Raw genomic sequence first — 16772 nt, 5'->3', positions numbered from 1 at the left:
TATAAAGCATGTACACATGGCTTCATAAGACAAAATTCCCAAATTTGCCCCATCAAAAAGTGCTTGCACCCCCCACCTTCTAAAAGTAAATCCCACTTTAATTTTAGGAAAACGCATCTTCCACTAAGCCCTTTTGCTTCTAGAGGGCACTTGCATTCTGCCAGTAAGTTTTTTTTTCCTTTAACTGCTCTCTACACAAAAATGCTGTCTGATACTGTTAGGGATGGTTGGTTTTGTCTTCTGGGAGGTGAGAGGCTGGAGGTTACGGCCAACTCTTCCATCTTCAGGATTCAATTATGGTGCCTCAAACGGCAAGAAACCTTATCAGGACCAAGACTGCGAGTGTTTTAGTCATGCAATTCTGAGAAGCAGAGTCTTCTACCATCATGCTGGTTCCTGTGAAGAAATAATTGTATTCTGAAAGATTATATAGTGCACAGAAATGAGCTGGTCATAAGCATATTACAGTTCTACCTATATGGTAGAGATAAGTAACAAATACTATGTTAGATGAAATGTACAGTAACAAGTCACACTGTAGTACTACTATTAACACCATGTATATAGAAAAGTTAACAAGTTTACAGTTCATATTGTAACAGAAAAGTGAGACTATAATGAGTGCCCTATTCAGTTCTTTTTAACCACAAATCCTTCAGTCTATGAGAAGTGTAACTATAGGTCTTGAAGTCCAGAGCTAAAAGACATAGGCAAGTTTACTTCCCATTATAATTTACCCTAAGGTTTCATTGATATGTGAATTCCTGTAGAAAGGAGGTTTGCTTTAGGTCAAAATACTAAAGTCTCTGATTTGATAGTATCCAAGGTTACAATCACACCCCTAGGGGTCACTTGACAGTAGATAGACTAATTACCATAGCCGGCAACAAAACTGCATCGATTGCCCCAAGAAGTGTGGGAACTAGAGAAAAAAAAATTACATCTGCCCCAGAAAAGTTATTTCAGCAACTAATAGAGGAGGCAAAGAAGTAGAGTTGGTGGTGAAAGTTCATCTATAATTTACTGAAGTATCGACCTGGAAATACTTCCTGCTATGATATGGGCATTTACAAAACTAATGTGAATTTATCAATACATTTAGAATTTTATAAGGATATAATATATGGGGTTTAACCTGTTCTGACACTGCTCAAAACAGAGGAAGTGTCTGGAAAGCCATAGTAGTGACCCGCCTCAGCCAGTGGTTGGCATTTATTGTATGTCTCAATGGGAACATGGGCTGTGGCAGATGTTTGGAATTATTTTTTTAACCCAATATGAGCCAGCTGTCATTAATTTTTTTTCTGCTATGCTCTACTATGTATTTATAGATCTTATTTTGCAAAAAAAAAAAAAGCATTAGTTCTGATTCAGTATGGCACCGAATGAGTTGGTAGTAACAACAATACAGAAATCACAGTACCTGAATTTGTAGGAATATGCACCTCAGCAGGGTCCCCATCTCCTCCCTGACCAGTGGCACGTAGCTGTATAGTCACATGATTGGTACCTTCAGGAAGTGGAAGCTCTGCTTGTGTCTTGCTTGTTACATATAGTGTAGGAGTTGAGTGGGAATCCACCCTATAAAGTATCTACGCAAATAGGAGAGTTAATTGTCAAAAGAAAGAAACCAAAATTGAAGTATTCATTTGTCCTTTTCTATACTTACCTTGTATTCTGTTACAGAAGATTCATTTTTCATTGATATCACGGGGTCCCACTTAATTCTGACACTGGAACGTGAGAGTGTCCAGGAAATATTACCTGGGGGTCTATTTGGAGCTGAAGAGTGAAAACTGAATTAGTAATATCATTCATGATCTAATAAAACCATTAACCACAGGAGTTAAGCACTACTAATAAGATTATTGGGATGACTATATGTTATACATACGTGATTTGGTGGTAGTAACATTGGCGATGGGGCTGGGTGGCCCAGTGCCAGCCCTGTTGTAAGCACGAACTGTCACATGGTACAGGGTATTTGGCTTTAGCCCGCTCACTTTGGCAACGGTTTCAAGGCTTTCCGACCTCACCCTATCAGCAGCACCCGCTTTATCACCCGCCTTCCAGTATCTGATCTGTTTGAGGGTAATAAACATACTCTTGATGGTGGAATTTTCCTCTACCAACCACAAGTACACTTATAGGGCATTTAATAAGGCATTTTATATACCCCAAAGTTACTACAAACACCAGAACCATCAGAGCTTATACCAATGCTGATGAAACCCATTTACAATTGGGTGCTGATAACTGAGCATATCTTACCTCATAACCCATTAAAACGCCCTTAACAGTTGCCACAGACTTCCATTCCACCTTTATCTCAGAAGATGACAGAGTTGTTGCCTTCACATCAGATGGTGCAATGCTTGGCTCTAGGGACCAGAAAACAACTGTTTAGTAAATGTAGAAAAAGCTCATAATTATTAAATAGTTATATTTTTTTATAATAGTTATATTATTATATAGGTGTGTGTATGTGTATATATATACATATGATTTTTCCTATTGAGAGTCAGATAAATCTAACAAAAACCTGCATGAAGGAATGCAAGCAAACCCAGGTATAGCTGGTACCCATAAAACCCAACACTGTTCCATGAAGGACTATCATACCCTCCTCTGCAGAGAATACAATGGTTTCCAGGCTGTAAGGTCCTTCTCCCTTCTGGTTAAATGCCTTGATCATGACATTGAAGGGGGTGTACGCTGCGATGCTCTCATTTCTATAAACAAAGTGTTGAGACTGCGCTCCAAGAATTTTAACTGTCTGCCAGGACTCCTCAGTCATCCTCTTGAAGGCAATGATGTATCCAAAACCATCGCCATGTTGGTACTGTCTCTCCAATGGCTGTCATACCAAGAATAAAAGAACAATGATTATCCATGTACATTGTGCATTTGTGTTACAACGGAAGTATCCTTTTGGGAAGTACTGTATGTCTTTACTGTCCTATCAGTAATTTTCTGGGTCTATTTACATACTGGGTAAAAAATATGCAAATCTATTCTCCAGGATGTAATTAGGAGAAACAGTGCACTCTGTACGCCGCCCTCTAGAGGGAAGCCTCCTTAACATCATGCATGACTCAGTTAAAAAGTCTACTGTCATGATGTGGATTTAATTGCCAAATTAGTATTTCTATTCCAAAAGGAACTGATTCCCAGCTATGGACAGCGCTGTTTCGGCCTATTGGGCCTCCTCAGCATAGCGCAGGGATACTGATTTGGCAGAGTGAGAGACTATAGACCAGGGTCAGGGGACACTCGTCCACATCAGGGAGAGTGTGTGCCTACATAGGCAGTAAGGAGACTTACAAGTCATTCCTGCTCCGCTAGGGATTCTGGGTAAAAAAATATGCAAATCTATTCTCCAGGATGTAATTAAGAGAACAGTGCACTCTGTGTGCCACCCTCTAGAGGGCAGCATCTTTAACATCATGCATGACTCAGTTAAAAAGTCTACTGTCATGATGCCAAATCAGTATCCCTGCGCTATGCTGAGGAGACCCAATAGGCCGAAACAGCGCTGTCCATAGCTGCATTGCTAACCACTGAGCGACTGTGTTGCCCAATTTTTTTCAAGAATTTGCAATGATTTTTTCTTTAATGTTCCATGTTGCCATGTATATCTTACAAAAGTGCTATATCCTGCATTTTTCATTCTGACTGCTAAGCCTAATAATAGACTGCCACTTGCCTATTCTCCTGGAGTTTTCATTGCAGCAGTCACCTCATTTACATTAAAAACAAGACAGGGCACAATAAAAGATAATGCTTCTATAAATCACACCAAAAATGTCTTTCATTGCATCCACTATTGACAATAGATTAAGTCACAACTTATCTACTCCCATTCCCTGTACAGAGCATGCCTAGACAGCCATCATGTAGGCCCAATGAGTCAGCTCAAGTCTATTGCTGCCTGTCACTGTTATAAAGCATATTACTAAACGGAACAGAGGAAAAGTTCAGGCAGGATGGCCACCCCTATAACCATGTACAGAAAATAGAAAAAAAATGTACGATATGAAAATAAAAACAGAAAAAGTGATTTTTATAAATAAAAAATGGCGATATGTTACTTTTAACATACTATAAAATCTTGCTTCTGCCATTCTGCTGAAAGTAGCAGAAACCTGCAAAGTTGTCAGTGATAATAGAAGTCCGGTCGTTTCATGCAATCTTATTCTGAAAAGAAGTTATCAGTATGGTGTTTCATAGAACATACACTCACCTTCCAGGTAATCGTGAGCTCATTTGGTGCCCCTCCTCCACCACTAAGACCTGATGGGGCGACAATTGGTGCTAGAAGGAAATAGGGGACAGATGTTGGAAATGGCAGTTCTTGGTGGCTGGAATTATCTTTCCCTAAACATGAATCTTTGTCATCATGATTAGTTCTTGAACAATAGGTGTATAGATAGTAGGATCAGAACCACAGGTAGGTGACCACCTAGGGTGCCACCTTGCCATCTATGACTTGGGAGCACAATTTTTATTAAGTCTATGAACATATAACAGTATATAAGTGAGTGGTGAGCATGCTTTTCATTACTTACCGCTCTTAGATCTCTGGTCACTGGGCCACTATGTGGACATTATATTGTGTGGAAGCATGATGTTGGGGCATTATACTCGTAGGGGCTACTGAGGGGGCATTGTACTGGGTAGGGTCACTAAGGAGGGCAGTATACTTTATAGAGGCACAGAGGAGACAGTGTAGTTTGTGGGGGTACTAAGGGACAGTATACTGAATGGGGACACCTACTGTGTGGATGAGCTTATCATACTTTGATAGCATTTAAGATAAGTGGTAATTTCTGGGCCCCAATGCAAAATTTGGAATGGGGCTCCTACCTGCTTTGTGACATTGAGAAAATGATATTTTATGGGGCAGAGGGACCTATGGTACTCCTCAGGGTCCAGGGCCCCTGTCACCACCAATGAGTAGTTCTAAGCCAGTGAGTGTCACTTTTTCTTCACAGGTCCCTTTAATATTTAGGCATAGAGAAGGGCCCTATTCTCATGTTAGTAAGGCAGAAATGCCATCTGCTGCTATTTTATATATTTATTTTTCAAAACAAAACTATTATCTAATGACTAGGGACAGAAGACATATGCTATATCTACAGTCATGGCCAAAAGTTATGACACTAATATTATATTTTCACATGATCTGCTGCCCTCTGAATTTTTATGTGTGTTTGTCAGATGTTTTTATCACATACAGAAATATAATTGCAATCATATTATGAGTAACAAAAGCTTATATTGACAGAATGAGTTAATGCAGCAAGTCAATATTTGCAGTGTTGACCCTTCTTCTTCAGGACCTCTGCAATTCTCCCTGGCATGCTCCCAATCAACTTCTGGACCAAATCCTGACTGATAGCAGTCCATTCTTGCACAATCAATGCTTGCATTTTGTCAGAATTTGTAGGTTTTTGTTTGTCCACCCATCTCTTGATGATTGACCACAAGTTCTCAATGGGAATAAGATCTGGGGAGTTTCCAGGCCATGGACCCAAAATCTCTGTTTTGTTCCCTGAGCCATTTAGTTATCACCTCTGCTTTATGGCAAGGTGCTCCATCATGCTGGAAAAGGCATTGTTGATGGCCAAACTGCTCTTGGACGGTTGGAAGAAGACATTATGGTACCATTCTTTATTCATGGCTGTGTTTTTAGGCAAGACTGTGAGAGAGCCGATTCCCTTGGCTGAGAAGCAACCCCACACATGAATGGTTTCACATGAATGTGGATGCTTTACAGTTGGCATGAGACAAGACTGGTGGTAGCGCTCACCTCGTCTTCTCCGAATAAGCTGTTTTCCAGATGTCCCAAACAATCGAAAGGGGATTCATCAGAGAAAATGACTTTACCCCAGTCCTCAGCAGTCCACTCCCTGTACCTTTTGCAGAATATCAGTCTGTCCCTGATGTTTTTTCTGGAGAGAAGTGACTTCTTTGCTGCCCTCCTTGAGACCAGGCCTTGCTCCAAGAGTCTCCACCTCACAGTGCGTGCAGATGCACTCACACCTGCCTGCTGCCATTCCTGAGCAAGCTCTGCACTGCTGGTAGCCCAATCCCGCAGCTGAAACACTTTTAAGAGACGGTCCTGGCGCTTGCTGATCTTTCTTGGGCACCCTGGAGCCTTTTTGCCAACAATGGAACCTCTCTCCTTGAAGTTCTTGATAATGCGATAGATTGTTGACTGAGGTGCAATCTTTCTAGCTGCGATACTCTTCCCTGTTAGGCCATTTTTGTGCAGTGCAATGATGACTGCACGTGTTTCTTTAGAGATAACCATGGTTAACAGAAGAGAAACAATGATGCCAAGCACCAGCCTCTTTTTAAAGTGTCCAGTGGTGTCATTCTTACTTAATCATGAAAGATTGATCTCTAGCCCTGTCCTCATCAACACCCACACCTGTGTTAATGGAGCAATCACTGAAACGATGTTAGCTGGTCCTTTTAAGGCAGGGCTGCAATGATGTTGAAATGTGTTTTGGGGGATAAAGTTCATTTTCTAGGCAAATATTGACTTTGCAAGTAATTGCTGTTAAGCTGATCTCTCTTTATAACATTCTGGAGTATATGCAAATTGCCATTAGAAAAACTGAAGCAGTAGACTTTGTAAAAACATCTAGGTAGTCCATCATAGTCACCAGTATAGCACAGCAAAACAGAGATATTTACATGTATTTACTTACCAGCCTCTCTTGTTCTTATTATGGCTGATGGGACACTTGGTTCTCCAGCTCCTAAAATATTGCTAGCCACGATTCGGAACATATAGTCAGTCCATGGTGTGAGTCCCACTACCAAACTTGATTCTGCATTTCCCTCCACAGTGGCAGGATCTGTAAAAGGGAGAGACCTCAGCGTCCACATAAAGAAACTACACAAAAAATGCCTTTATGGTGTGCAGTATTGTCTAGCATGTTACTATGCATTTTCTTTATTTCTCTTTCTTATATAGTGCCACCATATTCCTCAGCCCTTTCCAGACATTCTCATCACTCCCTGTCTGTTGTAGGGCTCACAATCTAAATTCCCTATCAGTATGTCTTTGGGAGAAAATCAATGCAAACACTGGGAGAACATACAAACTCCATGCAGATGTTGTCCTTGGTTGTCAAGTTGTCTAAACCAGGGCACCCCACTGCTGGGGCCCACTATACAGCTACATGTAAGACACCATTCCTAAAACGTCATAAACAACTTATTTTTTCCAGTATTAGCATAGCCCTTGCCAGGTTTTGTCTTGGAGTCTTCTCAGCAGTCTGCTGCTTGGTTCTTGCCATGAACTAGGACCTTCTTATCTAGGTGGGTTGGGGATATGTGCCCACACATCAGTAGGCCTCAGGCAGTACCAAGATGATTGGTGATGAAGGCCCAATATATCTACAATATATAACAAGAAACTGGGTAGTTTCTTAATCTATACAATATATTATACTTATGTACAGCCTTGTTGAGATGCTGCATAATGAGTGTGATGTGCCATGCCAGGTTGAGTTGGGGGCCCACAGGAGAACAGGTGAAATCGCCAGTGGGCCCTGAGCTAGGGTAGGGTCCCAGCTCACCCTTACATGGCACAGAACACACATTGTACTTCATACAGATACTCATTGTACAGCATCTCAACGGGACTGTGTGTTTGTATAATATACTGGGTAAATTATTTAAGAGACTACCCAGTATATTTTACAGATTACTATTATTCAGATACATCAAGTGGCGGAAATAATAACTAGGCCCGAGTCAGGCCAAGTAGTTGCCTTCTTTCCTGGGCCCCATCTTCTCCATCACGCTGCAGGGGCCGCAATCATCAAATATCTTTGGCCTGCTGTTATATGGACACATATTCCTGGCTCAGTGAATTGCATAATAACATGGGGTTCTCTTTACTGCAATTAAAAAATATATGAAGTTCTTCAGTGAAAGAGCACTATATAAACACAGCCTTATAGTCCACTTCTCTATTGGGAACACAAGCTTAACAGAATGGCTGGTGAGCTGCAGAGGTGTCATAGGAAGCTCCTGGGTCCCAATTCGGAATCTGTACCAGATCCTACAATTTACTGGTCTCCTCACACTGGAAAAAGACTTATCCCCTAAGGCTACATAGCCCAGGTACCTTCTGCACCCCATCAAGTTACACTCCTGGCCCTGGAGTCAGAACTAGGAAAGAATGAAGGGACACTACAGCATCCAAGAGAGTTCCCTAACCACCATGGCAGCATAATCTTGGTTTATGACACACTGCAGCAGATTTACTATGGGGACAAGCAAACTATCTACGTAGTTTTCTGGCATAGATGGGTGTTGACATGGCACATGCTTGGCGCACGGTTAAAGATGAACCACATTCCCTGTTCTGAGCCTCACTTGCCACTTTTTATTAATGTGGGCAGATGGGGATTGGCCAGTGGGCATAACTCTCAACTTTTAAAGGACAGAAAGAGGGACAAAATGTGCTATGCTTGTTGCAACAAATTTAGCTCCACCCACTTCTATATTGACCCCGCCCATTCACATCAATTTCTCTTTGGGTACACCCTGCACCCCACATCTCCCCCCACAATACACCTTACACCTCACATCTCCCCCCTACTGCACACCCATGCACCCTGCATCTCTCCCTCACATACAGTAGACCCTGCACCCCACACAGTACACCCTGCACACAATATCTCTGCCCCCACAATACACCCTGCACCCCACATTTATCCACCCACACATAGTACACCTTGCACCCCACATCTCACCCTCAACACAGTACATCCTGCACCCAGAATCTCCCCCCACACTGTACACCCTGCACCCCACATCTCTTCCCCACACACGGTACACCCTGCACCCCACTTCTCTCCCTCCAGAGTAAACCCTGAACGCTACATCTGTTCCCCCCCACGGTACACCCTGCATCCCACATCTCACCCCCCCCACACACACTACACCCTGTACTCCACATCTTTCCTTGTTACTCCACTGCATGGGATACAACTTTTCTTGGAAGGAAGGATCTTCTTACAAGCAAAAACATGCCTACCCAGTTACTTGGCTATAGAGAATGTGACTGTCTGATGTCAGAAGGTCCTTACAGGAGTATAGTATTTAGCCTTTGCCCTGGAATAAGAGCCGGTGGCGATCGGAAAAAGTTTGTTAATAAGAATAACACTTCAGGGGCATATCAGGACAAGCTGTCAACTGTCCGGAATGGGGGGACAGCAGTATACAATCGGGGCTGTACCGCCGGATCCAGGATGGTTAGGAGCTATGCAGTCAGTGACACAAATTCATTATATCTAATATATATATTATTATCCTTTCTCATGGGCGTGCACCTGATTTATTAAGAGGCTGGAGCATATTAAGAGACTCACATAAGAAACCCCAGTTTTAATAAATTCCCTCAAGTGTGTAAGAATCCTGTCTTGAATTGCACAACCAAGTTTGCCTACAAGGTGTACACCACATTTATTATGCGTTTAAGACACTTTTATTCCCATAGTGGAAAAGGCGTGGGGCTTAAGATGTGTGAAATGTGTACCAAAATTCTGATGCAAAGTAAGCCAACTAATAGATGGTATAAACTTACAACAGACAGTGTAAAGATGCACTAAATTCATCATCCAGTATTAACGCTGGTGCATTTTAAGTGCTGGGCAGGGTGCAAAATAAATAAAAGTCGCAATTCATCCACAAAGTAAAAATTAACAAATCCTGGTGTATCAAAGTCACAGCAAGAACAGCGTGAAATAATCCATTTTCCAATTCACCACACATCGCTGACCTTTGGAGTCACACTGAAGCTGGGTTATATACAGCAGGATTTAATGTGTACTAAGATTCTAATTTCTAAAATCATCAGGCTACACTGACCTGTCCGTGCTGTTTTCCACTCTTCCTTTTCTGGTTCCTTCACCTCCACTGTATACCGACTGATTGGATTATGGTTATCAAACCCTCGACTCCAGCTCAGTTGAATGCTTGTGTCTTTTGCATTTCTCGCAACCACACCTCCTGGTGGTCCCGGGGGTCCTAAATGAAGGAGTATATGTGAATGGGAAAGTATTAAATAACTATATACATGGTCTCTGCTTCTTGACAGCTATTTATTTTATTCTTGTATTTAGTTAGCAGACTGTTGTCCTGGTTCCAAACATCCAAACCTGTTTATCTTTTAGGTTACAGTATAAGTAAATTTTAGGCTATTTTTTTCATAAATCAATAGTGCAAGTGCAGGTGAAGGGAACAAGCTTCGCAACATACTGTACTTCACTAAAGAAAAGTTCCTGTATATTTAGTGGTCTCTCTGCTTTGAAAAACTCTCCACTTCTTCCCCCCTCCCCTCTCCATACAATTCTATTGTAAGGAATTGATCTGTAGAAGTAGGAGGCAAGTAAGTGTAAAAACAGGCCAATTTCTTTCTTAAAGTACATTACAAACTTTGTTATCTTCACCAGTACTATGGATTTCAGGGGGAAAAAAAGGTTAGTTACATTAAAAATAAATAAATAAATAAAATAAATTAAAAAGAAAAGAACAACTTTCATAGCTAAGGTATTGCTCTCTTGCAATATTTATTATCAAGAAGAACTTCTGTAGAAAGTATATTGAAACATGGTGTAACTGTTCATTGTACTGCTAAACCGACCTTGAAGACACAGACATTATGGTTACCTCGCACAAGGAGAAAAGCCGAAGCAGAGGCCCGGTCCACCACGGTCTGAGCTGTGCACGTGTATTTCCCAGCATGCCTCAATTTAGTATTAATAATATGAAGATCCCCAACAGATTCATCCTGCAAAAAGTGCATTGTCTTTAGACACTGTTATTATCCTGGGTCCTCGCAGCAGACATGGTGTAAGCCTCAGCTACTTGGTGTCCTTGTCCTACCTCAACAAAAATACCTGGTTTGTTCAGTTCTGTTAAACTGAATATCAGTCATCATTTGTATGCATACTGCAGGTATGACTCAGATTTTACCCTTTGCTTTCCACAGGGTGAAAGCTACAGTGAAACCCCAAAACATTGATTGATGTGTTATTGATAGAACATGTGCACAACAAATCAGTTCATGCTATGGTCTAAGTCTCATTCACTATCCACAATGTAGCAGATTTTCCACCTGCAGGTCTGATGATATTTGTCTCTTAATAATACTGATGTAACCTGAAACCTACTGACATCCAGATATCACATATAATATACAATTATAATAAATGTGCTGCCAACTCTGTCCTTGCCCCACCAAGAAAAGTGTCAAGACTGGTGTAAAGTTTTGTGCAAAGCTCATATGTACCAAAATTTGAGACTAACAGAAATTGGCATATGAGGAATGATAAATTCCTCTTCATATCCCTACTGAAGATCTTCATTCAGTAATACACTGGAACTGGTCTCGAGATAAAATGGGCCTAATCCATCACCAGGTAAAAGACATTAACCTGCACCTCAGCCTCTTTGTCTATGTACATGAATCAGAACATGAATGTAGATAAACAAGTACTAGGTGTCCCTTACCCCTGAAACTTTTTGATAGTGCTCTTCCTCCTTCTCAAAGTTAATAGGCATCCCATCAAGCTCCCATGTAAATGTAAGATCCATGGTAGGATCATGAGAAGCATGGCACTGCAATGTAACACTGTCCCCCTCATTGATGTCTGATCCCGAAGGGGCCAAAGTAATTCTTGTGGCTTCTGTAAGATAAAAAATGATGGAGGTCTCAGTTGCTTGAGGGAACATTTGGATACATCAGCTGTTGCCTAAAGGAAACAATGTTACTTTCATCTGGATCAACATTGCAGGATATATGTTCGAATTATATCAGTCTTTTTTCATACTTACTATGTATATTTTTTAGTATATAGCGGTACATTCATTAAGATCAATTTTTACTTTAATCATAAATGTACTGTGCATTTAACACCCCATACCTCCTCACCGACCCTGCCCAATTCACTCCCACGACACCCCCCGCATGGTTGGACAGTGGCATCAAAAATATCTAACATAATGCAATTTTGACGTATTTTTTTTTAAAAAAAATTTCCAGTAAACCAACTGCCCCCAATTAATTGCCATTTATAGATAAACATTTTTATATTATATTTATTTAAAAAATCTGGGGCCAGGGCGTCCTTAAGACTTGTTCACAACATGTCAGTGCATGCAAGCTTTCCGTCACTCCTATACCCTGTCGGAGACTATATAGTAATCATGGCCCCTTGTGTGTCGCAGCCTCCCTGCAGAATTTGCCCTTGACTATATGCTGCTGACCAACTGCTATGTTATCATAAAAGGGTTAATTTTGTCCTTTCTGACAGTGCAAGGCTTTGTGTCATAGAAGTCATAAATTTACTTCCAGAAAGGAGATCAAGGAATTTTCTCCAGCCTTAGTCTGTTGAGGGTGACCCGTGGTCCACCTTGGCTTCTAGGCCTAGTCACAGCTGTAACCACTGTAACCCCTATGGTTACACCATTGTCTATAGACATCTGTGGGCTCCATTTCAATGGAGCATACAGAAAGAAATAGGTACAGTAGAGGATGCTATTGCTGATGGTTTCTGATGGAGCTCTGTGAATAGCACTGAAAGCTTTACAAATGTCTAAGTATAATGTACAGGAAGTATTTTAGTGTGTGCAGTCTTACCTCGTATGATCCCTCCTGTCTATACATAGTCTTTCCCTGCTCAGCTATTGTAGCCTGTTGGCAGGCAGAGCCTCATCATCAGTAAGTGGTTTATAGATAGATTGGCATGGCCTATAGGCCCCCTCCTGGGCATCACCACACTCCCTCTCTTAATACATGGCACGCTCCCATGCCATGCTCTCCATAAATATTACTGCCATATATCTCTAGCGTCTTATCTACAGTTTAATCCTTTAATGAACTAACACGTTGTAGCCTTACACCAGCAACATTTTCTTTCTCTCCACATCCCCGCTTTCATAACTTTTTACATTTTTATTTCAATATAGTTTTACGAGACCTTGTATTTTGTGGGTACATAATACTTTTTGATCAGTTTTTATAACTTTTTGTTTTTGATGGTGAGATGAACAGAAAACATAAGCATTAATCACAAATGTGAATTTGAAGGTTTATGATTTTTATCATATAGAATAAATAACATACTAATTTTATTTTAGGGGTTGCTACAGATGTGGTGATACCAATTCTATGGGGTTTTTTAAATATTTTTTTTTATTAACAATGGGAGAGACTTAGGCAGTCAGCATTACTACAGTATCTAAGGGGTTAAATGACAAGTATACTCTCTGATTAATAATGGTGGGGGTGGGTGATATAATGAACAAAAGTCTATGGTAATGGTACCCCCTGCCCTGAGGTTATCTGAAGTGACAGGAGAATATAAACATTCTTCTCCCTCTGCACAGCCTCATGTGTTCTCCTGTACACTGGGTGAAGTGAAGTTGCGAGTATATACAGCACCGCTTTAACCAGTGATATCTCAAGATCCAAGTGAATCTTGGTCTTATATTTGTGTTCTCCATTGTTTCACACACCCAGAGACATACAAAGGTTAGGATATAAAAAATTTTTTTTTTTAAAGTTGATCTGATTTTCACAGACATGAAAACCGGATCAACCATGGACAGCACGCCACCCACAAATGAGCAGGGTGGGGGTGCGGTCCATGAATGAGACCTAAGAATGGTTTCAGAAATAGAAGTGCTTGTACCTTATTGATGTCAGTTAACAAAATTAAGTGAATGAACAAAAGAGAAATCTAAAGCAAGTCAGTATTTAGTGTGACCATCTTAACAGTGTCAGTTCTTCTATTTACACTTGGACACAGTTTTGAAGAAACTCAACTTTGTTCCAGACATCTTAAAGAACTAATCACAGATCGTCTAATCCTTCTGTCTCTTCATGTAATCCCAAACAGACTGGATGACATTGAGATCAGGGCTCTGTGGAGGCCATATCATCACATCTCCTCCAAAGGGAGGTCGCACCAAATGTTCATGTGATTTAGATTTTTCTTTTATTCATTATGTTATCTGACAATAATAAACTATTAACACATATTTGAAAGCATTCTTATTTTACATCATTTTTTTTCATACCTGCCTAAAATGTTTGCACAGTACTGCATATTAGCAGGCATAATCAATGTACCCCTGAGGTAGTCACACAGTGATAATATGCATATGGACTTTATCCTTATTTCCTTTTGCTCTGGTATTATACCAAATAATGCAGCATTTTACACAGTCCAGTCATGTTAATGTGACCACCACCTACTTTTGGTATTAATGTTAAATAACCAATCTCAGAAGGCATGTGTTATCAGCCATCAGGGTGCACTCATCATTGTGGAAGTCTCAATGGATCAACACAAGTATGCATCTATCCTTGCAGACCATGTTCATCCCTACATGCGAATTGTTTTTCCTTAGGATGATGGCATCTACCAGCAGGACAATGCGACATGTCATAAAGCTCGCAGTGTACGTGTGTGGTTCAAGGAGTACCGGGATGAGTTTACCATACTCCCTTGGCCAGCAAATTCCCCGGACTTGAACCCAATTGAGAATCTGTGGGGCCACCTCGATCGGGTTGTTCGCGCCATGAATGCTCAACCGCGTAACCTAGCGCAGCTGGCCACGGCACTGGACTCTGCATGGCTCAACATCCCAGTGAACATCATCACTACATCCCCTCTCCTCCTGTACGTCTCGCAGCGGTCCGCTCTGCAAAAGGTGGTTATTCTGGATTTTGACAGGTTGTCACATTAATGTGACTGGACTGTGTATTAATACTTTTTTAATATGCATACTTGTTCTTCTGCATTGAATATTGAATTTGTGGTGCATTGAATATATTATATGCGGTGTAGTCCATTTCCATTGCAATGAATACAGAATAGGATTTGGGCTGGCACATATAATGGTATCTAACCCAGAGTACAGTACTTTGTATATAGCACATGGTTACGTTTTAAATAGTTTTATCAACTGTATGGTATCTATTTTATTAAAGTAATTATGTGTATAAAATCTTCATAGTAAGAAGGTGACATAGAAATGCTATCCTATACTCTGATAAATGTAGCTCAACTGGTGTTATCCTCATGATAAATTTCTCCCTATAGTTAGCCGTACACATTAGACTCTAGTCGGCCAAAATGGCAGATTTTGGCATTTCAGCCACCAACCATTTGTAGATTTCAGCTGCTTGTGTTAGTTTTCTGGCTCATATATTGTTATGTTAAAATTTTATTAAGATATTAAGATGTTGACCTATGTTATGTAATGGTTTAAGAATAGCAAAAGTTGCAATTTTTAGTACAATTGTATCTAGCCATCTCACCCCTGACGCTTAGGATGCCAGTACTGTTGGACTTTCCCATGAGATTCTCTGCAAAACAGGTATAGTTCCCTTCATCTGCACGAGATATATTCTTCAAGATCAGTGTTCCATTAGTAGTGACTGTGATCCTGTCAACAAGCAAAATATATGATGGTCATTCTTAGAAGTCTATTCTAGATTATTCCAATATAGCGCAGTAACAGTGGGGCAGATTTACTAAGCTAAATGCACAAGAATTCTGGCTATATTTGCTCCACAAACCGCCTACATGATGGGCACCACATTTTTTTTTACCTTGCCCAGCAAGGGGATGTTGGTTAGTAAAAGAGGTGGCGGGCTTGCTAGGAAATGTGGGTGCAGATTTACTAATCCTGTTTTATTTTCAAACCTAGGCCTCATTCACACGTCCACATCCACAGACTTGTGAAGTCCATGCTATTCATTAGCGGGTGGAGCGTTGTCTGTAGTTGATTCGCTTTTCATTGTCTTTGAAAAGCAGAACGACTTTTTTTGCCTCATTTTCCTTTCTTTGTATGTCTCTGGGTTCGTGAAAAACAGATGACTTACAAATGTCCATTTTTTCTTGGACCCATAGACTTTGAAGCATTACTGTGATGCATCAGCATCTGTGAAAAAAAAGGACCGTGCCTTTGCTGTTTGTGTGTGAACTCACAATCTACAAAATAACACTGACTTCCGAATGAACACATTGAAATGAATGGATATGTATGGCATCCGTGAAACATGTGGACGTCATACATGCATGAAATGCGAACATGTGAATGAGACCGTAGACTAGACAGTCTTTGAATATACCAGAATTATAACAATGACATACATTTGCTGCATCTTTAGACTGTCTAGACTAGTTTAAGTTTGTGTTATCTACTTACTTTGCAACAGAAATTTGGACCACAATTTTGGTGCAGTTTTGACACACATAAGTCTTCCCTGTTTTCAGGAGTATCTTGCCCTCTCCTAATAATCCTCACCACTTTGTCAGCAAGGTAAAAAAATATTCTAAAACATGTAATAAATATAATGTACAACATGTAAACCAAATTTTACCTGCTGCTGTTGCGTAGAAGTTCAGTCCCTTTACTCCATAGAATGACTGGGGTGGGGGCAGCCCGTGGATTACAATGTATCATAATTTCCCCACCACGAGCAGCAGGAATCAGAGGTTTCACTGGTGACAGACGGAAGTCAGGGGCCATAGCTTTACAGCAAGAATAAAAAAAATATTATAAGTAATTATTGCTTTGTGTAGATTGGTAGACAAGACTACTCGGCAAGACAAGAAAAACTAAAAAGAACCTCAACCAGTTGATAAAAGAAAAATGTTTGACACATATGTGGCTGTTTATGTGAAAAGGGCCCACATTGTCGATATGGAGTTCTTGGTATCATTGTA

At 40.6% G+C, this 16772-nt stretch overlaps 1 protein-coding gene across 2 annotated transcripts in view; it reads right to left on the bottom strand.

The window, feature by feature from the left end:
• The window catches only part of CNTN2 (contactin 2), a 50125-nt gene continuing 33353 nt past the window's right edge, over positions 1–16772 (bottom strand). For both annotated transcript variants that reach the window (XM_075264127.1, XM_075264128.1), the window contains exons 11-23: positions 16427–16577; positions 15359–15486; positions 11542–11717; positions 10699–10819; positions 9898–10056; positions 6720–6869; positions 4244–4314; positions 2623–2857; positions 2272–2381; positions 1895–2081; positions 1670–1782; positions 1424–1592; positions 1–396 (exon numbers count right to left, since the gene is read on the bottom strand). In XM_075264127.1, coding sequence (XP_075120228.1) covers positions 305–396; positions 1424–1592; positions 1670–1782; positions 1895–2081; positions 2272–2381; positions 2623–2857; positions 4244–4314; positions 6720–6869; positions 9898–10056; positions 10699–10819; positions 11542–11717; positions 15359–15486; positions 16427–16577 — 1862 coding nt within the window. In that variant the 3' untranslated portion in view covers positions 1–304. The remainder of the gene's footprint in view (positions 397–1423; positions 1593–1669; positions 1783–1894; positions 2082–2271; positions 2382–2622; positions 2858–4243; positions 4315–6719; positions 6870–9897; positions 10057–10698; positions 10820–11541; positions 11718–15358; positions 15487–16426; positions 16578–16772) is intronic.

The sequence above is a fragment of the Leptodactylus fuscus genome, chromosome 2, assembly GCF_031893055.1.
Source record: "Leptodactylus fuscus isolate aLepFus1 chromosome 2, aLepFus1.hap2, whole genome shotgun sequence".
NCBI lineage: Eukaryota > Metazoa > Chordata > Amphibia > Anura > Leptodactylidae > Leptodactylus > Leptodactylus fuscus.
The sequence above is the reverse complement of the archived record's forward strand: the minus strand, read 5'-3'. Positions and strand labels throughout refer to the sequence as shown.